We start from the raw sequence: 27,998 nt of genomic DNA, 5'->3' as shown, positions 1-27,998 counted from the left end.
GGGGAAACTGAGGCAAGGGGTTGTCAGGAATCAGAGCGCAGAAGAGCTCTGGCCAGCAGGACCGTGCCAGATGGAGCCTGCTTTCGGTCCGGGGTCACGTACTGGTAGCGCTTTCCCGAGAGCAAATTCAGGCTGCCGTGCAGGGGAGAACGCAGCCGGCTCTGTGCGCGCGGCCGCGCGGGCTCCGGCGGCGATGGGGACGGTGATGGCACACGCTTGCAGCCCGGTGCGTGCGATGATGAGCCGCGGGGCCGCGGCACGCCTGGCTCGTTCATTCCTGCGTTGGCCATAATGTTTTCTGTGACCTAGAAAACTCCAGCTGGCGCATGCAAACCGCCATGCTCCTTCATTTTATAATTAATCTAAGTATTACAGGGAAAAGATTGAACTGTCTTAGGCTCTCTCTACGTTGGACCGACCATCAATAAAGATAACCGTCCTCATTCCTGCTCTGGAGCTGCATCAGGGAGTTGGGGAACGGCTCGGGCTGCTGAATGCATCCTTGGGCTGGTATTGTTTTAGGTCTGGTCTAACCCAAAGGTCGTATTTATAATTAGTACATGCTGATGAAATGTTTCTGGCCTGTCAAACAGAAACACCCCACTGCAAACAGGAGTTTAGACTTGTTTGCATCTCTGTGGTTATTTTGAGCAATTAGTCCATGGAGAAGTCTGGAGGAATTGGGGCTCCCTCTTTAAAACTTAGAAACCGATTTTATCTTTGGGAGAAGGAGAGAAATGCTGCCCGACACAGGGGCTAATGCTGGAACAGGCGAACCCCTCTGCTTCTGTCCAAACCCTTCCCAAACTGGGGGAATTTGGATGCAGGCTGGGTACCGTGGTGTGTTCAGCATCACGAGCAGAGGCGTGGGGCGGTGGGGAGCACTTCCCGGGGTCACCGTGCTGCTGAATGCTGAAAGCCCCCCGAATCAGCGTCCCTGGGCTGCTCGGGGCTCCCTGGGGCCACGGGTGGGCGATGCTGCCTGGGGGACACTGCAGGGGCCACGATGCTGCTCGGACCCCGAGCCCACCAACCGCCGGCCAAACGCCGGCTGCACCCCAACCTCTGCTTCCCCAAGGTATCCGAATCCGGCCCTTCAGAGCTGCCTGTAAAGAACGTGCATCGCCTGCGTATCCTGCCCAAACAGGCCCTAATTTCAGGGGTGAGTCCTGAGCGGGAGGAACAATAAACCTTCAGGTTGGGAGATCTAAATCAAACGTTTATTCTCCTACCCGTTCTAAATTAAATTTTTTTGGTGTTCCCACCTTCGCTTTGAGCTCTCGGGTCTGGCTTAAGAAATGCGTAAATTTATTTTAATTCTGCTCTTAAAATGTAACCGCTGGGAACTCCGGCAGGAGGGTCAGATGGTGCCTTTCCTCGCCGTGTTTGCTTTCTGGCATCCAGCTGACGGCTCCAGCCAGCGCCGAGCGAGCCCGGGAGGCTGCGAGTCCCCGCTGGCCCCAGCTGGGCTGTTTGTTCTCCGCCGAGCACTGAGCCAGGGAGAAAAGCAGCATTTTCCTCCCTGTTTTGAGTTTCTCCGCTCTGCCTGACTTTTCTTCTTCGTTGGGAAGCAGCAGAGCCACGAGAAGGGGTAGGAGCTCGTCCCCGGCCGCCTGGGCTGGCTCTGCTCGCCTCCGGCACTGGTTAATGTTTTTTGCAGCAGGGGCCGAAGGGACAGCCGTGCACGGAAGAGGAGGAGGAGGAGGAGGAGGAGGAGGAGAGCATCGGAGGAAGGCAGGGGCCCCACGGCCATCGCGGCAGGGAAAGCCAGCCCGGAGCGAGCCTCGCCGGTTGAGCGGAGCCTCGGCAAGTCGTGGCCGCGGGGGGTGGGAACCTGCCGTGGGCTGTCTAAGAAACTGCTGTGGGTGTCGTGGGCTTTCCCGAGCGGGAGTTTGCAGCTTTGCTGGGCTGGGGCGGGGGGCAGCGGGGGGACAGCGAGTTTTTAGGAGGCCGCGTGGCAGCGAGTGCGGGGTCTCGGTGGGGTGAGCTCCCAGCCATGGCCCATGGCTCACATGGTGGGGGGTAGCGTTGGCCTGTGAGCCCCTGCCGCACCCCTGCTTCTGCACCCAAAACCACGTGCCCGGAGCAAACCCCGAGCCGTGTCCCCGGGCAGGAGCCCAGGACGCAGGGGCTGGGGTGTCTGCAGGCGGGATCTGTCCCCGTCCCCCACCAGCAGCCATTGCACCACCCTCTTCGGACAGGGCGCAAGCCCTTGCACCTTCACGGCGGCCAAACAGGCTCCTGAACACAAGGGAGAAAAGGAAAAAAGCCGGTTTCCAGATTCCGCAGGGGGTCCCCTGCCCGTGCCAGCGAGGCGTTTTTGGGATCTGCAGGTGGAGATGTCCTACATAAGCTGTGCCTTGCGGGCAGCCGCCCCCCACCGCCTGCCAACCCCTTGGAGAAGCCCCCGGCCCTTCAGCAGCGCGACGGGCCCCACGGCGAAGAAGAGCGTCCCGTACCAGACAACGCTGAAGGAGGAAGGCTCCGGGAGCGGGGAGCCCAGCCGGCCCCCGCCGCTCTCAGCTGAGGTGGTGGTGGTCGGGGGGGGCAGCCTGGGCTGCCAGACCACCTACCACCTGGCCAAGCAGGGTGTCAGCAGCGTCGTGCTGCTGGAGAGGGACCGCCTGACCTCGGGGACCACCTGGCACACGGCCGGTGAGGCGCTGGGCACCGGTTGGGTGCTCCCTGGGCGGGGGGCAGCGGGCGCGGGGATGCCCAAGGCCTGGGATGTGCCGTTGTCCGTGGAGGTGATCCGTTGTGCAGGCTGGCTCCGGATGCGTTGGAGAGTTTTGGCTTTAAATGTGGAGAATTTCAGAATTTCTGTTTTTCCTTTTGGCATAATTTTTTGTTAAGAAAACATCCCCTCCAATTTTCTGTTTTTTAAAGTTTTGCATGACCATGGGAAAACAAAACAGTTTATTTCCACACCTTTTTTTTTGTTCTTTAAGCCGATTTTGTTTGACAGGGAGCGGGGAGCCAGAAGATGTTAATTCCGTACGCTTTTTGAGGGGTTGTCTCTTTCGGGGTAGTCTGCTCCAGAAACCCTTTTTTCCCCATTCATTTAATTCCCAAGGAAAATAGAAACCGATGCTTTGTAGCGCTCCCACGTCGCCACGAGATGGGGCAAGAGCCGCGGCAGGGTGACCACGCCACGCGTGGGCCAGCATGGGCCCCCTCCGCATCCCACTTCGGGCGATGGAAGAGTGGCGGAGCCGCCTGCCCCACCCGCGGGCTGTGTGTGTGTGTCCCCAGGTCTGCTGTGGCAGTTGCGTCCCAGCGACGTGGAGGTGGAGCTGCTGGCGCACACGCGGGACGTGGTCAGCCGGGAGCTGCCGGCGGAGACGGGGCTGCACACGGGCTGGGTGGAGAACGGGGGGCTCTTCATCGCCTCCAACAAGCAGCGCCTCGACGAGTACAAGAGGCTCATGTCGGTAGGGAGGAGCCCCTCGGCCTCTGCCCCTGGCTGGGTGGGCTGCAGGAGGTGGTGTTTAGCCCACGGGAGCAGGGTTGGGGGGTCCCAAGGCAGTGGAGCCCCCGGGTCTCCAAATGGCCCATCGCTCCCTGCCTTCCCACCCAGAGAGCTGCGGGTGGCCTGGGGTGGGCTTCCAGGGCAGCCTCCTGGCTTCCATAAGGCTGCTGGAAGCAGACGAGACGCTGGCAAAGCAGCAAAATTAAATCCAGCCGTGGATTTTTGCCCTTTCAGATAGTGGTAGCATCATTTTTCCAGCTGCACAGGCAGCTTGCATGCGAATACGGAACCATACTCCCTGAAATCTGTGCAGACCATCCCACCCCACGCTGGGTTTCGGGCTTACCTTGGCGCAGCAGTTGCATCATCTGGGAGCTGAACACGTCCTGGGGGTCTCCTCCTCCTCCAACAGCAAGTGATGAGCAAAGCTTTTGTTGCCTACTTGAGTTCCTGGTTTTCTTGTCCGGTTGGCAGCTGGGGAAGGTGTACGGCGTGGAGTCCTACGTCCTGTCCCCGTCGCAGACCAAGGACCTGTACCCGCTGATGAACATTGACGACCTGTACGGCACGCTATACGTCCCCAAGGATGGCACCATGGATCCAGCCGGTACCTGCTCAACTCTTGCCAGAGCAGCAACTGCCAGAGGCGCTACGGTAGTTCCTAATTAGTAATTACTAATCACTGCCTGTTGACCTTGGGAGGAGATTTCGTCCTCTGCCTTCCCCAGCTCCTCCTTTCCCACCAGAGCAGAGCTGCTCCTGCAGCATCAGGTCTCTGCCCAAGAAGGGTGTTGTCCTCTTCAGCTCTGATGGCCGTTTGGGTCACAGTGACAAAGCTGGCAGGAGCCATGAGATCCAGGGAAAACATAGGATGAAAAAAAGACCTTTATGAGCAAGACGAGGCAGTGCCCAAAGCAGGTTCCTTGGGAGAGCGGAGGTTTTGGGGTCAGGTAGCACAACACACTCAAGGCAGGGACTGCCAGCCTGTCCTTGGGGCATTGCTCCGCTCATGTGCATGTAAATAATAAAGGTCCTCCGCAGCTGCGGGCGCACGGAGCAGCAGCTTAAGCCTGCAGTTAAGGAGAGGCATGTAATTAACGGCAGCTGGGAAGGGGAGATGGCCAGTGCCAGACCGCGGGTTAGAGTCGCCTTTCCAGATCTGGGGGTCGTCCCACCGCCCTTGTGACCCTGCCACGACTCTTCTGCCCTTCCTCTGCCACCAGATCATCGAGAACTGCCCGGTCACCGGCATCCAGGTCAGAGCTGATGACTTTGGGGTGAAGAGGGTGTATGCGGTGGAGACGGCCCACGGGACCATCCAGACTCCCTGCGTGGTGAACTGCGCAGGTACGGGGTGCAAAGCACGGCAAGAAAGGTGGGGGACCGGGGCTGGGGGTGGGCTTTGCATGCCGTGAGCTGGAGGGTCGGCATCAGTCCTTGGCCCCCGCAACTGGCTGTCACCCCCAGACCACCGCAGCTCTCCGGTGGGGTGTGGAGGACGGAGAGGTGCTCAGCACGGGGCTGCTCTCTCCGCAGGCGTGTGGGCGCGAGCCCTGGGCCGGCTGGCCGGCGTGCACGTGCCGCTGGTGGGCATGCATCACGCCTACGTGGTGACTGAGCGCATCGAGGGCATTCAGGTCAGTCCTGCGCGGCGGCAGATCGGCTCCTCGGCTCTGGAGGGCAGCGCCGGCTCCTGCCCCCCCTGCGCGCAGCAGGGAGAGGTGGGAGGGACCCCCCCGGCACTCCCAGACCTTTGGGACACCCCCACCCCCTTCCTGCCTTTAGCATGAGCCTGCACTGCCAGACCAGGCTCTGCACCCACAGAAGTGCACACCCAGCAGCTTCTCCTCCTAGTAGCGCTACCCGACTACCTTTAATAGAGTCATATTTAATATTTAACAATGTTGTGACTAGCAGGATAATTTTCTTAATTTTTTTTTCCTCTTGATAGAATTATTATAAGTCTCTGATGTGTTTCGTGTCTGATAGCAGCATTCATAAAGATGCTGAACACTTGCCAAACAAGCCCCAGTCCCCTGCAGGCAGAGGTGTAGCTCTCCAAGCATTTCTAAACTCTCCCAAGAAACGTGTTCCTGCCATCCAGCTGCAGAGAATTGTTCACGAGTCGAAGGAGACTTCCTTCACTCAGGTGCCAGGGCTTTAAGGATGACGCAGTATTTAGTTTCCAACCCACTGACACAGTCTGCATTTGAATTTTCAGTCCAAGGTGCCTCATATTAAAAAGTGCTGGTGTCACGGATTACGTTTATATGCCAGTAACTCCACTGTGCTGTACAAACACAGTGAGAAAGAGACTTTTCAAAGAAGAGGCTGCAGCCTGGGGACCCTGGTGCCTCCCGTTCAATCCACTTAATTCCACTCGTCAATGTGAAATGCAGGAAGCCCTACACCGATACTTCCACACTATCTAAATGTTTCTCTATCCATTATTCACGAGAACAAATCCCTCATTCTTTGCGCGCTGCTGCCCGCGTCTCGTGCTGTCGCATCGTCCTGCGGAGGTGGGTGGCGGAGGAGTGATGCTTTCCAAGCTGGGACCAACTGCAGCCGGTGCTGCCTGTGCCGCGGGGGAGCAGCCGCAGAGCCGAGGCACGGCTGCCCCGGTGCCTGGGCAACCCCCCCAGCACGGCTCCTTGCCCGCGGCGCCGGAGTTCGCCAGCTGCTGATTAGGCAGGGTTTGCGCAGGACTTCCAGCGCGGGTGCCCGGGCTCAGGCCTGGTGAACGGGCGCGTTGCCTGCGGCATCGCTGCCTGCGTAAGGCGCTTCGCCCGCGGTCTGGCCAGGTTTGCTGGAGCCGACTCGGGTGCCTTCGTCTTGGGACAACGCAGGCACCCAAATTTCAGGGCTGTGGGAGCATCCATAGCCTCATCAGGTTGCCCCAGACCCCCGGCTCATCCTCGCCGGGGCACAGCCGGGGTGATGTTGGGGCCTCCCCGCGGCTCTCGGCCCCCTCTCACCCCTCCGCTCCCCCTCCCCATTTTCCAGAACATGCCAAACGTTCGCGATCATGACGCCTCGGTGTATCTCCGTCTCCAAGGCGATGCCCTTTCCGTGGGTGGATATGAGTCAAACCCCATCTTCTGGGAGGAGGTGAGCAGTGCTGGGAGGTTTTCCGGGGGAACGAGGCAGGTTTCCAGGGACCCTGCCTCAGCCCCCGGTTCCTGCGGGTACCAACCTCCGGCCGGCCGGGTCTGGGGGGGAAGCACAGGACGGCATCTTCCCTTTGGGTCTGTCTGCGGCACAGACACGAGGTGCAGAGGCAGCAGGAACGAGATGAAGAGGCTGGGCCGGGGGGATTTAGAGGCCAGCGTGCAGTCCCTGCCCTGCTGCATCATCCCTTTATCCAGGGGCAGGTGTCTTAATTCGGGCTCTGCCTCAGGCCTTTGGTTGGGCTGAGCTGTTCATAAAAACCCAAAGAAACCAGAGCCTCCAAAACAGCCTCGATTTTCTACAGTCTCTGAGGCTGCCGGAGCTGAGAAGTTCTTACACCCTCAGCTGTACCCTGTCTTGTGTCCCAATTCCTGTTTCCTGCATTCAGGTATCTGAAAAATTTGCTTTTGGCCTCTTTGATCTGGACTGGGATGTTTTCATGCAACACATCGAAGGTGCCATCAACAGGGTACCGGTGCTGGAGAAAACGGGCATTAAATCCACCGTCTGCGGGCCAGGTAATGTGGCAGCGGTGGCATCGTGGCGGCTGCGTTCCTCCAGGGATCTTGCTGGAGGCAAGGGGCAACTTCATAAACCTGGGGAGAAGGAAAGCTGAAGGCAGAGGCGGCGGCTGTGGTCGGGCTGCAATGGTGTCCTCTTCCGAGGGGTGGCATCCCAGGCTCAGCCTTGCCGGAGAAACACCGGGGACCTTATTGCCTTGGTCCGAGCTGGGGGGTGGCTAGAGCAGATTTACAGCCTATGTTGTGGCCACTGGGCTGGGGAATTAAGGGGCAGATTTTTTTCGAGCGGTGGCCACTGTTTTACCAAGTGTTATCTTATTATCTTTAATAATTGCTTCTGGGTGGGTAACATCAGATTTACCCAGATTTACATCCCAGGCTGTCTGGTGTGGAGTTAAAGGCCGCAGCATGGCTGCAGTGTTAGCTGGAGGTGATGCCAGCTGTCGAACCCAAGCCCTGCACACTTGGATTGGCCTTAAAATCCACCGCATGCTAAAAAAAAAATCTAAAAAAATTCCTTTTTGCTGAAGCACTTAAAGGGAACCCCCCGAGGCCCTCGGGGAAGGAGCGGTGCTGCTGTACAAGGGGAAAGTAGGGCACATCTCCTGCCCCGCAGCAGATAAGACATGACACGTACAAGGTGGAGACCTCGGCCCCGCGTACGGCGGGGTTGATGAAACTGCGGTGTGAGCAGAGCCGGTGGCCTCCGGTGGGGAGCTGGCTGCTTATGGATACGTGTCTAGTATTTGTAGTACAGTAATGTAATTTCCAAAGGGTCAGCACTTCTCCTCCTTTTCTGCTTCTTGGTTTAAGCCAGCCGCTGGTTCGCGACAGCTGAGTCACGCTGGGCTGAAGCAAACAGCAAACACTTCTCCTCTCTGCTGCCCGGTGAATATTGCACCGCCAGCGCAGCTACGGCACCGTGCTTCAGGCGCAGGCGTGAAAGCAGACTGAACCGCGGTGGTTTACGCTGCTTCTGCTCCGGCTGCTGGTCCAACCCTGCAGCTGAGCGGGCCAAGGTCCCGTCTGAGCACTCAGCATCCGTCCCAGCGCAAAGGCGGCAGGGCTGGTGTGCACCACTGGTGAGGTGATGCTCTGCCAGTGAGGTGGTGTGCTGTTGGTGAGGTGGTGCGCCGCTGGTGAGGTGGTGCGCCGTTGGTGAGATGGTGCACCGCTGGTGAGATGGTGCACCACTGGTGGGGTGATGCACCGCTGGTGAGGTGGTGTGCTGTTGGTGAGGTGGTGTGCTGTTGGTGAGGTGGTGCGCCGCTGGTGAGGTGGTGTGCTGTTGGTGAGATGGTGCACCGCTGGTGAGGTGATGCACCGCTGGTGAGGTGGTGCGCCGCTGGTGAGGTGGTGCGCTGTTGGTGAGATGGTGCACCGCTGGTGAGGTGATGCACCGCTGGTGAGGTGATGCACCGCTGGTGAGGTGGTGCGCTGTTGGTGAGGTGGTGCGCTGTTGGTGAGGTGGTGTGCTGTTGGTGAGGTGGTGCGCCGCTGGTGAGGTGGTGCGCTGTTGGTGAGATGGTGCACCACTGGTGAGGTGATGCACCACTGGTGAGGTGGTGCGCTGCTGGTGAGGTGGTGCGCCGTTGGTGAGGTGATGCACCGCTGGTGAGGTGGTGCGCTGTTGGTGAGATGGTGCACCGCTGGTGAGATGGTGCACCGCTGGTGAGGTGATGCACCGCTGGTGAGGTGGTGCGCCGTTGGTGAGGTGATGCACCGCTGGTGAGGTGGTGCGCTGTTGGTGAGATGGTGCACCGCTGGTGAGATGGTGCACCGCTGGTGAGGTGATGCACCGCTGGTGAGGTGGTGCGCTGTTGGTGAGGTGGTGCGCTGTTGGTGAGGTGGTGCGCTGTTGGTGAGGTGGTGCGCTGTTGGTGAGGTGGTGCGCTGTTGGTGAGGTGGTGCGCTGTTGGTGAGGTGGTGCGCTGTTGGTGAGGTGGTGTGCTGTTGGTGAGGTGGTGCGCTGTTGGTGAGGTGGTGCGCTGTTGGTGAGGTGGTGCGCTGTTGGTGAGGTGGTGTGCTGTTGGTGAGGTGGTGCGCTGTTGGTGAGGTGATGCACTGCTGGTGAGGTGCTCTGGGCATTGCTCCATTAACTCAGTGAATTTGTAGCCTGGCATACTGGTATGGGGATATTGGCATGCAATAATCTTCTGAGTCTCCTTTTGTCTTCTCCTGAGCACAGAGGTCTTGGGAAACAAGCTGGGCATTGCTGTGCGGGGGAAGGACCAGACTGAACCCAGTCTTCCCCCTCTCCTTTCACACGGATGGATGAGCCATCATAAAATAGGGAGGAAGATTGCTCCCGCTGTCAGGGCGTCTTGCTCTCTCCTCCCTAGCGGGGATTTGCACGGGGGCCGTGGTTGATAGCCCTGTGGGGAGCAGGAGCTGGCAGCACGAGACATCATTAGCACAGGAGCCTTGGGCGACATCAGCAGCAATCCTTCAGCTGAATAGAGTAGCTTAAATTCATGAAATTTCCCAGCAGAAATCAATGAAGGTGAAAAATAGTCATGAAAATGAAATATAGCTCCGATGTTGAAGAGGCAATGAATGGGTCTGTGCAGCAACCTTGACTGGCGGAGTGGGAGAAAGAAAGAGGCTACTTCAGCCACCACAGTGCCTCGTGCACCTTCGGGTTGGGGATTCATTCTACTTCACAAATTTTCAGTCTAAACCTTAACCCCGAGGTCCTCCACCTGCAGCGCTGGCGTGCAGCGAGTGCTGCCGAGCTCCCGGGGGGCATGGAGGGCACCGTTAACCCGAGCCGGGGGTCTCGACGGTGCCGGGACAGGCTGTGCAACACACAGGGCTGCAAAGGAGCTGCCTTGTGCCCCCAGCACCTACCTCTACCGCCAGCAGCGCAGTGTGGTTGTGTATCTGTGTGCTTGTGTATCTGTGTGCGTGTGTACGTGCATACCCATGCAAGCTTCTGAAGCAAATACATGTATATATACCTATGTATATTTGCTGCAGGAGCCTGCACAAGACCTGGTGCTGGGCATGCCAGTACCAGGGCAGCCTTCCCTTTGGCCTCTGCTGCCTGGGTGCCCTTGGAGAGGCGCAGCTGGGGGATGCCCGAGCCGAGATGCTGGAAAGTGCTCGGTGTGGGTCCAACTCTGGCTCTCTGGCAGCAGGAGCAGGCCTGCAAGGGAGGTTGTAGGAACCCTGCTCCTAAAGTGCGTGATGTGTCCCCAAAACGCCCGCCCTGGCCTTGCTGGCACACCCCCCTCTCTGTCTTGCAGAGTCGTTCACGGCTGACCACAAGCCGCTCATGGGGGAAGCCCCAGAAGTCCGAGGCTTCTTCCTTGGCTGTGGCTTCAACAGTGCCGGTAGGAGAGACCTGAAGGGGTCACACCTCGGGCATCCCAGCGCGGGCATCGCATCCCGGGCAGAGCCCGGCATCCACAGCCGTGCTTGGCCTCCTGGCCTCATCTGGGTCCTCGCCTCTTCCCTCAGGGATGATGCTGGGAGGCGGCTGCGGGAGGGAGCTGGCTCACTGGATCATCCACGGGCGGCCGGAGAAGGACATGTACGGCTACGACATCAGGCGAGTCACCCCGGCTGCCCCAGATCCCCGCGGGCTGCGGGGTCCTTCGCTGATACCCCTCATCCTCGGGTGGTCCTTGGGGACAGGTTTCGAGGCAGGGCTGGGTGCTGGTGTTGGGAGCGGGTGTCCAGGCAGCATTTGTGCTGCAGCCTGTGTCCCTCCAAGGAGCTGGAATCAATTATGCTCAGTAGCTTTAATGAATTTACACGTGGAGTTTATCTCATTTGCCTCATCCCACTTCTACGCAAACAGCTTCCATCAGGCACGAGGAGATTGCGGTGATGGGAAAGGACAGGGTAATTACATCTGGGTTTTGTTCTTCAATTAGTGCCGTGCCTAATCCTCTAAGTTAATAATTGGGGGTGATGATTTCAACAGGAGAAACATTAGCTTTCCCCCCCCGTCTGCAGTACGACACGGGCTGGCAGTTTCGGCTGTGCAGATGTTGGCTCTGTAATTGCTTTTGACTCGCTTGATTATATCTGATTGGGTTTGGGCTTTCTTACAGGGCTGCTAGCGACAGCAACCACCTTGTCAGGGACAAAGCTTTTAAAATTGTGTTGCTTTAGTGGCAAAGCTGGTAAACACCCCATTGACTCGGGGCAGGAGGAGAGGGAAGAGGGTGCTGGTGCCTGCAGGGGTCAGACGCCTCCAGCAGCCTTCCTCCACCGGCCCCGCCGCCGGGAAGGAGAAATCCCCAGGCTGGGCAGGCACGGCTGCACCATCAACCCCCCCTGTGCCATGGGACCCGGGCCGAGGGCTTTCCAGCCCTTGCTTCTGGATTTCCCGAGCATCCCCGGTATCCCGTCTGCCCCACCATCAAGCTGGTGTCAATCCCTTGTTTTTTTCTTTTGGTGACGATTGCTAAGGTCCTTTTTATATAACTCCCTTTTCTGCACATTTAAATATTTATCCTCTCAAAACACTTGCTTGTAAATATTTCATCGGGCAGCTGTTGCTCCTCTTGCCGCTGTCAAAAATTCAGCACGTCGGTGAAGGGGCTGGGGCTGCCGGGGCGCCGGTGACACGCCATGTGTCACCTGCTGCCTGTCCTGCGCCGGCAGAAGAGGCAGCTGCCCTCACAGCCAGCCCACCGCTGCTTTCGGGGAGCGTTGCTTGCACTGTTTGCGCTGCCGCAGCGCTCAGCCCCCATACCCCAACCCTCCTCTGCACCCAGGCAGCGGGGAGGGAAGCTGAAAATCCTGTTTTAAAAGACCCCAGAGATGACATTTTGTCTTGCCTTTCGCCCGCTGCTTGCCTTTCTTTCTCCTGACCTGGGGGCTTTGGGCTGGGGAGGAGCTGGTGGTAACTGGGAGAGCCACGCTCCCCTGCCTGCTGAAGCTGGAGGACGGGAAAGGTGCCACCGGCACCCGGGGCTGCTCTCCGTGAGTTATAGGTCTCTGGTAATAATAACCTGAGCATGTGCTGAGCTGGCACATTCCTTCAGGGAGCTTTTCTGTTTGAAAGATGAAAATATTTCAAACAAATTTAAAATGCTTGGGGTTTTATTTATCTTTCAGCCTCGGGAGAATTGGATGAAAAATGTAAGGAATGTCCAGGGCTCGCTCCTTTGTCAGGGCTGTGTTTAAACCTGGGCTGTGCACAAGGCATGCTCCGAGGCCGGCCCCACGCTGGAGTGAAGCAGAATTAACCTCCATTCTCCTTTTTTCCTACCTTTCCAGCCCCCTGCAGGGCTGTATTCTGCTCCCACTTGCTCTGGGGTACGTGCGGCTGGAGCCGGGCTGGGAAGCTCGGCGGGGCTTGCGGCGAGCGCTCGGCTCCGGTGGGCAGCACCGCGGGGGCAAGAGGGGCTGCGGCACGGCCAGCACCGAGCCCCACTTGGCTCCTCTGCTCTCCCACCCATGAAACGGGTGCAGGAATAGCCATTTTACACCACGGCAGCTGCATCCGCATCTGAGTCTGGCCAGGAGGGCCAGGCCCGGGGGAGGAGGCACCCCGAGAGCGGGTGGGCTCACCCGGAGGCTGCCCTCTCCCTGCCTTCCAGGAGGTTTCACCACTCCCTCACCGACAACAACCGCTGGATCCGGGAGCGGAGCCACGAGTCCTACGCCAAGAACTACTCTGTCGTCTTCCCCCACGACGAGCCGCTGGCGGGGCGCAACGCGAGGACGGACCCCCTGCACCAGGTGAGGATGCGCAGCCCGACCCGGGCCGCCTTGTGAGGGGCGCTGGGAGACCCTCACAGCACCCTTGCAGCAAAAAAGGGGTGGCAAGGGGTGGCCGCAGCCGTATCGCTCCCCGAAGGAGCGTGCCGCATCCTTACTCCCATCCATCCGCCCTGGGAAGATCCCTGCCGAATCCCAAAGCTCACCAGGTGCATGCTGCAAGGGTGCTGGGGCCATGGACAGTTTAATGGTAGAGATGCCAAGCTTTCCCACAACTTTTAACTCAGATATGGCTTAAGAGCCCGGTGATGGTCGCTGGGCAAGGGAAAAGTGGAAAGAAGGGCTCAGGGACTTATTTCATTCCCTGCCAGTCTGGCTCGGGGGCGGTTGCGAGGGCTGTGGGGTGTTGGATGCCCGCGGCGGTCTCCTGCCCCTGCTCACTGTGCCTCGCTCACAGCTCAGCAGCAGCTTTTCCTCCCCAAAACGGCGTCTCGCCGTGCGGAGCAAGGCCGGGGCGCGGGGAGGGACGTGGGAAGAGCGGGGAGCAGCTGTGGCTCCATGGCGGCGGTTTTGCCGGCACCACCTCAGTCCCTGCGGGTTTTGCTCCCCGTAGCTGCCGGCCAGGGCTCCTCCCTGCTCCCGCCTTCGCCAGCCGCTGCCTTGCACAAATCTCTGTAGGTGAACGCTTTCAAGATGCAGCACTTGAGAAAAAAAAACACCCCAGTTTCCAATGGTTTGCTGCAAATGGTTTGCTGCGCCAGCAGCTTTGCAGCAACTGCGGCTGAGAGCCCCCCAAAACACCCAGCGCTGCCGAGGTGCTCGGGGTGACCCGGGGCCGGTGCCTCGTCCCACCCCGTCGCTGCCAGCCCCAGTCGCAGCCCAGCAAGGACCAGCCACATTTCTCGAGCCCATTTCTGCTGGTCGTTAATTCATACCGCACCGTTCCTCTTCTGACGGAGAGCAGAGGCTCAAGCAGTAGAGCAGACATCCCTCCCCGCCGTCGCCCGGTGTTTGGTTGACAGCTCAGTTGCTTTCTGTCACCGAGGATGCAATTTATTTTTTAATAGCATGTCTAATAAGCGATGCCCATTTGACTGACAGCCTGGTATTTATATGTGCAGCTCCAGAACATGTGCTGTGTTTTATAAATAGGCACTGAATCATTTCTGAAATGTTCAACAAAATCTATTCTTTTCCAAACAGAGGCACCAAACAAAAATATCTTAATGGATCCCTAATTAATTGCGTGCAGAGAGATTTTCCTGAGAGAACAGAGGAGGAATGAGAAGGTTGCCATATAAATCTTAAATGTTATTATATAATTACTTTTGTAAACGCCGGGGGGAATCTTGCTCTCTGGATTTAACATCTCTCGGTCAGCAATTCCCGCACCGTAGCGCAAGCTTTGGTGGGGTGCACCCCTGGGCTGCCGGACTCCTGCCCGTCGGCTCTCGTTGAGACAAATACCTTTCTTAGCGGGGCAGAAACGTCAGCCAATTTGCAGGCAGCTGGAAGTTTGCTGCTATTTTAAAAGACAAATCACAGAGCTGATTTTAGCTGCTGATAGCCAAAGCCAAGGGGTCACAAACTGGATCTTGAGCACGAGCTGAGGGCACGTGGGCGCTGCTCAAAAAGCAGCAAAAAGGCTTTTTTTTAACCGTTTGTTCGCTTTTTTCCCGGCTTTGCCTGCGTAGGAGCTGCTGCGACAGGGCTGCGTTTTCCAGGAGCGGCAAGGCTGGGAGAGGCCTGGCTGGTTCAGCCCCGGGGGAGCAGCCCCGGTAAGCACGGCGTGCGTTTTGGGGGCGTTCAGCCGGAGGGTACCCGCCGTGCCCGCTGCGTGCAGAATGCATCCTGCCTCTGCAGGGTGTGCGATGTGCTGCCAGCAGGTGCCTGTCCCCAAAGGGGATCCATAAAAGCTGCTGGGTTTTAGTTCACTGTAACAGCAGTAAGAGGGAGATCCGTATGTGCGTGTGGTGTCTGTCTGTCTGCCTGTCCCTCTGCCACAGGCAGCATCTGCCTGCAACACCCCAAATGAGAGACCAATCTCACTTTTACATATTGAAAAGCAGCCAGCAGGGGTGCCGGGGTGGGGACCCATCGCCGCAAGCAGGGGTGCCGGGGTGTGGACCCATCGCCGCGGTCAGGGGTGCCGGGGTGTGGACCCATCGCCACGAGCTGGGGTACTGGGATGGGGACCCATCGCCACAAGCAGGGGTGCCGGGGTGGGGACCCATCGCCATGAGCAGGGGTGCCGGGGTGGGGACCCATCGCCGCGGGCAGGGGTACCGGGGTGGGGACCCATCGCCGCGGGCAGGTCTTGCACGGACCCGCTCCTCTCCTGGCATGGGGTGAATGTGACTGGGAGCAGCCCCTTGGCTTCAGCCTCACGCTGTCTTCCTCACCGCCCCCATCCTCCCACTTACCCCCTCCCAGGTTCTGGATTACGACTACTACGGTGCGTACGGCCAGGAGCGCCACAGGGACTACACCTACAACCGGCTGCTGCGGGACGAGTACACCTTTGACTTCCCCCCCCACCATGACATCGTGAGTGGGGGGGGGGCAGGCCTCCCCCAGCCAAAACTGCTGGGCACATCTGGACCTGGGGGGGTTAGAGGCAGCAGAGCCCGTGCCACATGCCCACTCTGGGTGGAGTTGGTGAGGCTCAGAGGGAGGGAAGCAGAGAGCTTTGCCCAAAACTGGGAAAAATATTCCAAAAAGATTAAGAGAAATGCGTGGTCCCTGCTCAGAAATCTCAGCAGAGCGGCCACAGAAATTTTACTGCTGCTTTCCCAAATGAAAGACTTGAGACCAGCTTGGGGAAAATACTCAATCTGGTAAAATTTAACTATTATTATTGATAATTGTCACTGCGTTGGTGAGCTGAGGAATGGGATTGAGCATACAGGATGGCCTGTCAGACTTACTCCATTTAATACCTGATTTTTCAGGAGTGTTTTGAAGCTTTACAGCCTTTAAAGGCACCAGGCATGTGTCCTGGTATTGCTTCTGATTACATAAATAGTCCTAATGTGTTCCTCCCTTTGTGGAGTGAAGAATACGGCTCAACTTCAGCGGTCTCTTTGCTTTAATTGCAGATCAAGAATGAATGCTTAACATGCAGAAATGCCCTGGCTCTTTTCGACATGTCTTATTTCGGGAAATTCTACCTGGTCGGTCCTGAAGCAACCAAAGCGGCGAACTGGCTGTTTACTGCCGATGTGAGCAAAGCACCAGGTACCGGCTCAGCTCCCTTATTTCGTCTGCGCGCTGCCTTTGCCGAGCGCTGCCCTGGAGGGATGCCCTGGGAAATCACATCTTCCACCAGAACAAACCGGGGTGGACCCAAATTGGCTTTTCTTTTAAATGCTGCTTTTGCAGAGGGCACGGGAAGCGTGTGAGAGCGACTGCTTTCCCCAGAGGCTGGGTTCTGCTCCCGTCTACACGGGGCCAAATGTGCTCTGAGCTGGGGCCTGAGGGAGGGCAGGTCTGGCCCTCTGGCTCCAGCTGTGGCTCACAGCTGGAGATGCGATGGGTACTGGAGCAAACCAAGCACAACCCTTGCCAGCCGCAGTTCGCACGGGGAGAAGCTGCCCCTTTCTCCGGGATTGGGGGCAGCTCATGGCATTTCCAAGGATGCAGCTCCAGCTCCTCACACAGATCTCAAGGGGAAAAAGCCCAGCTCCCGTCCCTCTCCTGGTGCTGGGACCTCCAGCGTCCTTCAGGGCATACCCAGGCAGTGGCAGCTGATGTAATGATGAGGACAAATTTTCCTGCTGCCCCTCTCCCCCGGCCCGTGCCGCAGCTCTGTGCCGGGGCCGGCTGACGGGCAGTGGTGCCCATCTCCTTCCCCCAGGCTCGACCGTGTACACCTGCATGCTGAACAAGCAGGGCGGCGTGGAGAGCGACCTGACCGTCAGCCGGATCAGCCCCGGGGACCCGGCCTCCCCGCTGGCCCCCACCTTCGAAGGTAAAAGCCTGAGCACGGGGATGCTGGAGGCGGGTGCATTCCTGCAGCCGCCGTGGGGCTGAGGGGGACCGCCGGGTGGGTTTACCCTCCCGCAGTTCCCTCTCCCTCTCCCACTGCCTTTTCCAGCTGCGTCAATGCACGCAAAGACCTTTCCCAGTCCCGGGAAGCTGTGGCGGCAGGTTCGGTCCGAGGCCTGCCAGCATCTCCTCCACCCCTGCCACGCGCGGGGCCGCAGGCGCGGGGGTGATTGCGTTTACCTAATGGCAGCCACCTGGTTTTTTCCACCTTCATCCCGCGGTCCCCGTAACCCAATTATCCCCCTTGTCCCCGGGGGCCTGCACTGCTCATCGGCGTTATTGGGTTTGTGCAGCCCTGGCTGGCGGCTCTGACCTCTCCCCGAGTCCTTATCAGCTGCAATAAAGAGGAATTGAAAGGGAGCAGAGCAGTCAGCCCCGCGGGCAGAAACGGCATTAGGCAGCGGCAGCAGAGGAAGAGGACGCTGAGCTGGTCTCCGGCAGCGCTGCCAAGCGCCGTGCCCGGCAGCACCGGGGCTGCCACCCCAAGGGAGGTTTGCACTGAGCTGCCCAGCGCCCGTGGAGCCCCGTCCCCACGCAGCGTCACCCCCGGCGGTGCTGCTTGGGCGGGACCAGCCCCGCGGCGGTGCGGCCCCGGCGCCAGCCGGGGGTGGTGGGTGTTGTGGGGGCGATCTCACCCCCTTTGCCCCGGCGTGGCCGGGTGATGGTGAGCTCTTACCTTCCCGTGGGAGAATCCTGCATCCCCCTCGTCTGCGGCGCTCGCGGGGTCACAAGGGTGATGGGAAGCGGATGGCAGAGCTGCAGGGTTTGTCGGGCGACGGAGGAGTTTAATCGCAGCAAGTCTATTTTTCCAATTACAGTAGGTGGCTGCACTTATTATCGTTATGACAGATTATCAGAGAGCAATTTCGCAGTGGCACGAAAGACAGAGGGAAGATTAATTACATATTAATCAGCTCCCAAACCCCATCCCTGAGGATTTTTCCACCCAGGATTACTGACGAGATGAAATTTCTCCTCGTATACAGCGCAGCCCCTGCACCGGTTATGGCCCGGCCGCTGCAGCCCTCCCTGCTCCCACCTGGAGTTCCCGGCTCCCTCTGCACTTTGGCATCCACTCTGTACTGGGGCTACAGAGCAGATGCTTTTGCTGTTGGTCTCAAGGGACAAAGAGTTTTTTCTCTTCCTGTGGTGCTCATGCATGCAGAGGCACCTCCAGGGCTCGGGACAGCTGTTTCTACCTTTTCTTCTTTCAGGTTTTAACGGTCATTTGGTTTTCATTGTGCTGAGCCCCACAAGTAAAAGGCAGCATGAATGTTAGCAGAGCCCCCAAGCCCTGCCCTGCCCCAGCACTATTTAGCCCTCCCCTTTCTTGGTGGTCTGCCCTGGGCTGTGAAAGCTGGAGGGGCTCAGGGCTTCAGCTCAGCCTCTGGAGAGCAAAACCAGCCCTGAGCTGAGCTGGGCATCGCCCTCAGCCAAACGCTCTCGAGCCTGAAGGGCTGCCGGGGGATGTCTTCCAGGGGATGGCTACTACCTGGCTATCGGCGGGGCCGTGGCCCAGCACAACTGGTCGCACATCACCACCGTGCTGCAGGACATGAAGCTCCAGTGCCAACTCCTCGACTGCTCGGAGGAGCTGGGCATGATGAGCATCCAGGGCCCGCTGAGGTGAGTGTGGGGAGAGCGCCGCAGCCCCCTCCTTGCACCCTGATGCTTGGCCCACGGGGAGATGGGTGGAGGGATACAGGGAGGGATGAAGGGAGGGATGCCAGGTCCTGGTGTGAGCCTCACAGCACCAGGCAATGGTCTGGCCGGAGCAGAGCTGCGTTTGCTGGGGAATTGGCATCTCTTTCGAGGCTCTCACAGCATGGCATATCACCCACGCCAGCGCCCATTCAGAGGGCGAGGTCTGCCTTGCCAACACGACGAGAAAGCGCATTTTAGCTATAGCCCGAGCAGGCTGGCAAGCTACGTCCTCTCACCGCGGCCGCTTTGCTGTTTCCCCACAGCCGCGTCGTCCTCCAAGAAGTGCTCGACACCGACCTCAGCAACGAGGCTTTTCCCTTCTCCACCCACAAACTCGCCACGGCCGCAGGATGCACGGTAGGACGGGGCCGGCCCTCCAGCTCCCCAGGGCTGTATGTTCACTGGGGCGACCTGCGCAGCCCGGCAGCCTCTGCCAGGAACCCGTCTGCCTCAGCGTTGCTGCAGCGGGCAACTGGGAGGTTTTGTTGGGTTTTTTTGTTGGAAAAGGCCAAAAACTGGGGTATTTTCCTCCCCGTTTGCTTGCCAGGTGCCAACCTGCTCTCCCAGCCCACATGGGTGTCGTAGCCTGGGCTGAACTTGGGGAAGGGACATGGTGACTTACGGCTTTGCAGCGCTGTCGGAAGAGCAAGAGACACCTCCGACAGATTAGGGGCAAGCGCTGGTGATAGAGGTTTATCTGACACTCTGGATCCCCTCCTTCTCCCCCTGCTCATAAAAAAAATAGGGATGATTTAATGTACAGCATGCCAAGAACTGGCGGTGAGGGCTGGGCAGCCTGTGGAGATGCTGTATTTGATCACAGGAGAAGTCTGACAACCTTAAGCTTTCTGTGCAAGCGCAGATGATCCTGCATTTGCCCAGACTTCAGAGCTCACGTCAGCAGTTATGCAAGAAAAGCGCAGAAACCGTAATGCCCCGCGCCAACGCCTCGGGCTAAGCCCCCGGGTGTCACAGCGAGGGGACAAGAAGCCCTTTGGGTTGATGGTGGCAACCAGCACGGCTGCCTGGCTTGGGTGCCTGGTGGGGAGTCATGGGTGGGGGGTGCTGGCCAGCTCCTGCACCCCAACGCGTCGCCTGGGGAGGCAGCGCTGGTGCGGCGTTTTGCAGACGGAGGTGGGCTCACTTTGCCTGCACTGCCTGCCTGCAGCCCTGCCTGCAGAGCATGGGGCAGGCACGTGCATGCTGTCCTGAGTGTGACAGTCCTCAGCAAGCCACAGGAGATGCATCTTGCCCAGGCTGGCAGCCCGGCCCCTCTGCCGGGACCCACGGCGATGGGTTTAACACATCGTGTGGCACGGGTCGGCGGTGTCGAGGGAGGAGGGCTCAGCCTAAAGCGGTTTGGTGTCCTTTGCTGTGCTGCAAAGAGGCGGATCAGTCCCGGGGCTTTGCTGTGAGGTTCCGCAGTGCTGTCTGCCTGGCTGGGCTCCTCTGTCCCGCCTGGTGCGGGCGAGAGCAGCACCTTAAATCTCTCCCCCGCCTCGCCCGGTGAAGATCAACACGGTCTGAGGTTATCCCTGGGGAAAAGGTGGTGGTGGCAGCTCTTTGGGGAGTTTTGTCAGGTGTGAAGCTGCTGATGTAGCCTGCTTGAAACAGCCTAAATAGAAGACGTGGTGACCGCAAAGTGTCGTTTTGTCAAAAGAGAAACATCTTGGAAAACCTGCTGCTGGCAAGTTTTGGTATCGGGGAGAAGTTTTGCAGGGTTTGCCTGAGAAGCTCTGCCTTGGTTTCTTATTGATGTTTGCCTCACAGGAAATATTCTTTCCATTGCAAAAACTCTCCTTTGGGAGAGGGGGTAGAGATTGTACCCCAGCCTTCCCCTGGGAAAACAGGCGGTGGTCCCTGGCACTGCTCTCCCGCGCGGAGGAGCCGGCTGGCCGGAGGGACCGTGCCAAGCGTTTGCTCTGGCTCTCGGGCCGGTGTCTGATGGGAGACGAAGTGGGTGGAGGTGCAGTGGTAAATCTTATAAAAGGCATCAGGAAAGCAGGCAGCCAGAGGCAGGCTGGATATTAGTGAAATTGGGTTAAGCCACGTGCGGACACTTTTCATTCGGAATTAAAGTGGCTTTGATTCGAATGCAGCTGGCTGCTGAAGGGATTGCTGCTAAATCAAATTAAGGCTACTTGATTTGTGATCCTATCCAGGGTTTAGGGCAGTTTAACTAAGCCGCAGATTTTGCCCAACTCGGATTAACTCTCCAAACCACCACCATCAGTGAGCCCTGTGCTCCAGGTACCGAAAACTCGCCGTGTGCCCAGTGTCCCTTGAGGGGGGACAAGGGCACAGGGGACCCAAAACCCAATCCATGGTTGCAGGTTGTCCACCGGTGAGTTAGAAGCCTCCCCACGTCCTCCCCTGTCACGGCTGTGGCAAGCTGGTAACATCTCGTAATAATGTACTTATCCCCCGGGAAAGGTGTATAAATGTGCCCGTCCTCAAGAGCGTCATTAGTTTATTTGCATTTTGCTTCAAGTTTATAAAAAATAAGCCGGTCCTGTGAGGAAGAAATCGCTAGCAGAAATTTTGTGGCTTCTTTTGGGTGTAAATACTCTGACTGTAGGAAAAAAGCTTGAGTGTGTGAGGGCTCTGGGCTGGGGGAGGACTCCCTGCCTGCTGCTGGGTCCACCCTTCGGGAGGTCTCCTTCAAGCCCTCACTGCACGCTGAGCACAGGGGACTCCATCCCACGCCAAAATTAGAGTAGGAGGGTTTCTCAGGACAGCAGGCTGAAGCCTTCGCTGATATTATCCCCTTCCAGGGGGATGAAACTGAACCCAACATCTTTAAAAAGTTATCACTGAGATTTTGATGCATTAACTCAGTAGTTGAACAGAATCAGCTGGAATGAAAGGCGAGCTCAAGCAGAGTTAATGACTCTGGAAATTACCGATTGGTTTGTGAGTTTATATATAGCATCTCTCATTGTACTGAACAGCAGAGGAAGGTTCCCCTTTGAATTTCACCGCTGGATACAGGGTAGAGTTCAGGTTTTCATTTTCTAGAATACTTAAAATGCTTTTGAATTGCTGCTGAAAGACCCAGGAATTGATGCTATTTCATAGCTCCGGTTGAAATCTAACAGGAAAACCTGTTCCTAGAGGAATTTAGCAGAAAGGCGGCTGGAGCAGCTGAGCCCAGCCCTTGACATCCCCCTTGGCCTCTGCAGTGGGGTGCCCACCCCGCCTGGGGTACGCACGCGTGGGTGCAACCCCCAACCCTTGCCTGTGCAAAGCTCATGACTGGCACCCCATTTTTCCTGAGGATACCTGTTTTCTCTGGTGCCCTGCTCTGCCTCACCGCCCATCGCTCCCCGAGCAGCAGTGGTTTGAGGGGAAGTTTCTCCCGGGAGTAACTTGCTCCTGAAAGTAAAGTGCACTTTAGCTGTGGCACGGACTGCTGCATCGCAGGCAGGGTTAGCGAGCCGGGAAGCTGCCTGTCGATCCCTAGAGCATCTCCTGCCGCGATGAGGGTTGTAGCTGGCTGCAGCGGCTTGACCTCTGCCTGTTCCCTAACGAGGTGACGCCTTTGTGCAGAGTGAAAAGCTCCTCCATGCCCCTTGTGTCTGCGCACCTCGAAAGGTGATTGCCAGTCTTGGGGCTTCGCTGTGCGGCTGGGGCAGGGGCTGGCTCCCCAGCACACCTTCTTGTGAGGCTCAAAATGAATTCCCAATATCTGTTGTGTTCCTTCCTCCTCTCCGCTTCTATTGTAAAGGTTAAGGCGTTGTAAAAGCTGCCTTAAACTCTGCTTGAGGACATTACTTTTGCAGTGCTGGTAGAGCACAAGGATGCTGGGGGAAGCAAGGATGGATTTGGGTCCTCGGCCATTGCCCGCTGGCTGTCCTCGCAGCCGAGAGCTCGGGCACCCCTTTGGTACTGCTTGTGCCTGTTGCTGCCTGTTTTGGGCAGTGGCTGCTGTTGTCTGGCATTGCTTATCCCTGGGATTAGAGAGCACAGCTGAGACCAGCTCCCGGTTGTAGTAAGAGCTCAGCAAACGGCAAGAGGCAGTTTCTGCCCCAACGATGTCCAGAGCCAGCACGGGCAAGACACCCAAGACAGCCCCTGAGCGTGCCTGGCCAACAGAACCAGCGTGGAAGTCTCTCCCTAGCTGAAAACTGCTTTATTAAGACTGCAGATCGCAATCTGTCGTAAAACTCTTGAGTTAATCTCTCTCCCAAATTGAGGTATGCATTTGCCATTGATGTGCCTCCAGAAGGATGAACCAGAGGGGTTTTTGTGGGGTAGGAGAACTCCAAAGGGATGAAGCAGAGGGAAATGCAGCTCAGACTCAAGGGGTATCAAGGGGTATCTCCAGGGAAGGTGCCCAAGCTGGGGTGGCCCCAGCCGGCCTGGAAAGCTTTGGGAATGCAGACTGTTTCAGTAGGGACAACAGTAGGATGCAGGCAAGCCTGCCTGGGTGAGAAGCAGGGGGGAATCGGGCAGGGCAGTCCCAGCACGGCCGGGAGGCGTGTGCCCCCCGGAGCGCCGGCGGGCAGGCATATCTCCGAGGATGAGGCTCCCCCCGAGAAGCGCCAAGTCCCCTGTGCTGATCTGCTCGTTCCTCTTTGGAGCTTCATGCATTTGGTGAGGAGCTAATTTGGCAGCGGAGAGTAATGCTTCGGGCACGGCTTCCACTGGGGAAAACCTGGGCATCCCCCGGGGGTGTGTAGGGCCTTTGGGTGCCTCTGCTGTGGAAGCACCATCCCAAGTGGAGGACATCCCCGGGCGACAGTAGCCACGAAGTGCCCCAAAGCAGGAGAGTCCTGCTGGGGACCAGCTTCCCCATCTGACGGGCTGATCTGGGGAGACACAGGGCTGGGGGTATCTGTGGGATTTCTTCTGGCATCGCTGGATCAGCAGAGGGAGACAAAAGCCCGGCTGGAGCCGGAGCGTCATGTCCAAGCCCAGCGTGGTTGGTGCGACAGCCCTGGGATCGGTGGCCGGAGGATGCTGAACGCAGCCCCCTCCGCCCGCTGGCCTCCCCTCCTGGGCGCCGACCACAGCTGGCTTTGAGGTGCCAAGCTTAGGCTGTCCAGAGACGAGAAATTCAGTCTGACCCTGGCTTTGTGCACCAGGGAGAGCAAAGAAATGCCTTCCACCAAAGCAGGGCGTTTGCACAAGGCTCCTGGGCAAGCCGGCTTTCCCCCCGCCACGGCGGCACGTGGCTCCGCAGCCTCTCCCGCACTGTGCAGCCCGGCCGTGTCCGCAGGCGTGTTTGGCCTCTTGCGTTTCGCAGGTCCGTGCCATGAGGTTGTCGTTCGTCGGCGAGATGGGCTGGGAGCTGCACGTACCCAAGGCGGACTGCGTGAAGGTTTACCAGGCGGTGATGCAGGCAGGTGCCCGGCACGGCATTACCAACGCCGGCTACAGAGCCATCGACAGCCTCAGCATCGAGAAAGGTTTCTTGCTTTCCTTACAGCAGCGCTCGTTGTTTTGCCTCTGGCCAGGGCACCAGGGCAAATGAGTTTTCCCCAGCTTCAAGGGCGGGTTACTGGGACTGAAGGTCTTGGCAGGTCCTGGCACTCCTTGCTGAGGCTTCCCCGGTATGGGCTCCTCTCGAGGGTGCTTTGTCCAGGGCCAAGTGAATCGAGGGCAACAGGGGTGTCCAAGAACCAGGGGTGATGTCTTGGTCTCCTGATGCTGCTCACCCTGGGCTTGCTGCCATGCTTGTTCTCTGCAGGGTACAGGCACTGGCACGCAGACCTGCGCCCCGATGATACCCCGCTAGAAGCAGGCTTAGCCTTCACCTGCAAGCTCAAGTCAGGCATCCCATTCCTGGGCCGGGAGGCTGTGGAGGCTCAGAAAGCCAAGGGCATCTTCCGCCGCCTCATCTGCTTCACCACCGAGGAGTGAGTACCACTGCTGGGCTCTGCTGGGCGCCGGGCAGCACCCAGCGCCCGTGGCTGCCCTGGGACGAGCACCTTCACCCACCCCCACCCACCCCTGCACCCGGGCACGCACGTGGAGCTCAGTTGCAAGCCGGCTCGGCTGTTTTCCATGCTCTAATTCCGTCTCTAATTTAATTCCCACTGCAAATTCCCTGCTGGATGTTTAATGGGAGCTGGAAGCGGTGTGACAGGGAGTGGGTTTATCTTGTTTCACCCAGAACAGCGGGAGGTTTTGCAAATGGGTCTGGAGGGGCTTTGCCAGCACCTGGGATCAGCACGGGGAGGTTAATGAACCTGTGGGCAGCGGGAGCGCTGGCACGTGGGCTGGCCCAGGGCAGAGCTGGGATCCAGTGCCCCCAGGCCCTTCTCCCTCGTGGGGTCCCGACGTGGGGCTTTGCTGACAGCAGCTCTGCCTTCGCTTTGCAGGAAGGTGCCGATGTTTGGCCTGGAGGCGGTCTGGCGGAACGGTGAGGTGGTCGGCCACATCCGTCGGGCAGACTTTGGATTTGCCATCGACAAAACAATTGCCTATGGCTACATCCGTGACCCCACGGGGGGCCCGGTGAGTACAGACCCCCGGGGACGCCTGCGCCTCCTTCCCTGCGGTGGGGGCTCGCTGGCGGGGAGCGTAGTACTTGTTTGGTTTTGAAGCTGTAGGCACAAACCCGCTGCAAACCCGCTGTCGTCTGGGGAGCGAGATGGGGCACCCCTCCTCGTGCTTCCCCCGTGGGAGGCCGGAGGGTGAGGGATGCCACGGCTCGGCGGCGAGGTCGGCCTCACCGGCTGTCGCTCTGCGTGGTCCCTGCAATGCTCTCCGGTTCAAGCGCTGCCTCGGATGTTAATTGCAACCGACTATTTAATTGCAACCGAGTATTTAATTGCAGCATTAATTAACTTACGTTATAGGGAGCAATGGCCAATAGGAGCACAGCAGGCTCTTAATTAACCCTGGGAGATGCCTGGATAGTAAATCAGATGCCCTCATTAAGCAGTGTCCTGCAGGCAGAGGCCAGGGAACCCATGTGGGGACAGGCGGTTGTGGATGACGTCCCCAGGGACCCCCCCATTGCAAACCAAGAGCAATGCGTACGCTCGTGCTTTCATCCTCTTGCTTGCCTTGACTTTTAATCCTGCATCAGTGTAAGACTCCCAGGTCAAGTGGTTTTGTGTTCCAGTTGCCTCCTCAGCCCTTGGGGACCACCTTTTCTCCCCATGAATCTTCCCCCCTGGACTTCTCTTTCCCTTTCCCTTTCCCTTTTCCTTTTCCCTTTCCCTTTCCCTTTCCCTTTCCCTTTTCCCTTTCCGTTCTCCCCTCTCCGTCTCCCTCTCCCTCTTCCTCTCCCTCTCCTCCCTGGTACCTCTCCCTCTCTGGCCGCCCCTGCCTGCCCCAGGCAGCGTGAGGGAGGCAGCAGGATGGAGGTGGTGTGGGGACGGTCCCCTCCCGCCTCCAGCGAGGCACCGATGCGGGCAGAGCGGCACTGAGTGCATCCCCGCCGGGTGCATCCCTTGCGCCGCTCTCCCCACTCGCACACCCGCTGCAGGGAAAGCTCTGCCGCGGCAGCGCGCAGCGGGGCTGGCAGCGGGCAGCTGCCTGCTGGGCTTCGCGGGGGCCGAAACGACAGCTGTGGGGAGAGGCACCGCGTACGGGTGGTCACGCCGTGGGGTCCCCGGCCCTTGCCAGCTCCCTTGCGTGGCCGCTCCGGAAGTGGGGAAGCAGCTGGTAATGTGCAGCCCTCACCTCCCCGCTCCCTGGGATCGTTCCCGCTTGGTTTGGGCAGTGATTGCAGGAGGGGAGAGCTTTGCTGTGTGGGAGGGCAGGTCCCTCGGGGGATCTGCACAGGGACCCTGCCCCGTGCCGTGCCCATCGGGGGCTTGATGCTGGTCCCAGAGCCCCCACGAAGCCTGAGCCCTTGGAGGAGGGCACACAGAGCCCCCCTCTTCCCAGCCCCCCGCAGCGGCTGCTCGGGTACCACCTGCGTTGGTACGTGGCCCTTTATTTTCCCTCCCGGGCGTGCGTCCCTTCAGCTGACGCTCCCGGCTGGGGCTGGGGAAGGGGGATCCAGGATGGGGATGTCTCCGTGGCGTCGGGGCTACAGACCAGAGGAGCGGAAGAGGTACAGGGGGTGAGGTGGAGAGGAGAGAAACAAAAACGCTCTTTGTTGCTGAATCATGGACAATTTCCAAGGTGACAAAAGCACACCAGCATCGAGAGCCCCCGGCCCTTCCCTGCGCCGGGGTGTCTCAGCCGCCGGCACCGCCTGGCGCTGGGTGCGCCCCGCCGGTGAAGGGGACAGCTCGCCCTTGTCACGGCAAGCGGTGCCATCCTGGCTGTCGCCGTGGTCCCTTCCTGCAGCTGGGGCTGACCCCGCTCGGGTGTGCCGTCCCCCACCCAGCCTGGTTGCTCTCACTCCTCTGGCAGTGAGGTCCCACAGCCTGGCTGTAAGTGCACCTTGCACTGGGTGCCACTGAAAAAATGCACCAGAAAAAAAAAAAAGCTAAAAAAAAAATTAAATACTGCATTCTTGTTATTTTTTTTAGCTGAGTGCTTTTAAAAATCTATTTTCCTCCTCTCCATGCAACCTCCTGGGAGGGCAGAGCCGGGTTTTCTGTGGAAAGCAGGTCTGGGGGGTGGTGTGGGAGCTTGCCCAGCATGCTGGGAGAGCCCAGTGACAGAGCGGGGACGCTGGCAGGGGACCGGTGCCCCACCGGTGCCTCGCAGCTCACAGCACCTAACGGGGGTTTCGCCATGGCCTTGCAGGTCTCGCTGGATTTCGTGAAGAGCGGCAGCTACGAGCTGGAGCGGATGGGAGTGACCTACCCTGCCCGCGCGCACACCAAGTCCCCGTTCGACCCGGACAACCAGCGAGTGAAGGGCTTTTACTGAGAGCGCGGCAGCCTGGGGCCGGCGAGCGGGCGCTGCGGCACCAGCACGGGGAGGGGGAAGATACCGTTAGGAGTTGCCGGCCAAATTCCCAGCCCCTGGGTGCCCCAGCTGGCTCTGGGATCTGCTGGGAGAGCCGGGCAAATGTCTGCAGTGAACTCATCAAGCAGATTTGGCTCAAATTAGAGGGGAAGAGGAGGAAGAGATTCCAAAAAGTCCAAAGATTTTGTTCCTACGTTTGAAGCAGTACCGCTACAGCAATAATTCTTTTCCATGGGTTAATTGGCCCGAAAACAGTGTTTTGCTCGACTGCAAATGAAGTGGTTTTAGTTTTTGACTTTGCTGGAAACTCTTTCCCCCAAAATGTAGTTTCACACTGCCTGGAAATCAATTTTTTAAACTAACTCTGCTGTTAATAACAGCTGTAACCTCCAAACCTGCCGTTTCTCTGGTCCCTTGCTGCGTCTGTCCCTGCTCTGATGGGTGTCACCTCGTCCCGGCTGCGCCCTGGGGACCCGGTGCTGGGGTGGGAGCGCTCGTGGGGGCCGTGGAGGGAAGGCTCACGCTGTGGATGCTCTGCCCTGTGCTTCTGCACTGTGAAATCATTGGCTTTGCCCGGGGGGGTT

General features: G+C 58.6%; 1 protein-coding gene across 1 annotated transcript; it reads left to right on the top strand.

Moving 5' to 3' along the window:
- Positions 1 to 2,339: 2,339 nt before the first annotated feature.
- On the top strand, positions 2,340 to 27,998 carry SARDH (sarcosine dehydrogenase; the record flags this gene model as incomplete). The annotated part of the gene is made up of 20 exons (XM_082008929.1): positions 2,340 to 2,655; positions 3,253 to 3,431; positions 3,944 to 4,123; positions 4,693 to 4,816; positions 5,006 to 5,106; positions 6,476 to 6,580; positions 7,029 to 7,158; positions 10,410 to 10,496; positions 10,624 to 10,714; positions 12,720 to 12,861; positions 14,535 to 14,618; positions 15,274 to 15,387; positions 15,939 to 16,077; positions 16,697 to 16,810; positions 18,366 to 18,513; positions 18,855 to 18,948; positions 23,840 to 24,002; positions 24,284 to 24,452; positions 24,918 to 25,053; positions 27,250 to 27,998. 20 exons carry the CDS (start codon positions 2,340 to 2,342, stop codon positions 27,373 to 27,375), a joined length of 2,742 nt encoding a protein of 913 aa, XP_081865055.1. The 3' UTR covers positions 27,376 to 27,998.

Source organism: Phaethon aethereus (assembly GCF_964289735.1).
Source record: "Phaethon aethereus genome assembly, chromosome: 20".
Classification (NCBI taxonomy): Eukaryota; Metazoa; Chordata; class Aves; order Phaethontiformes; family Phaethontidae; genus Phaethon; species Phaethon aethereus.
Note: the sequence above shows the minus strand (reverse complement) of the source record. Positions and strands in the feature narration are given on the sequence as shown.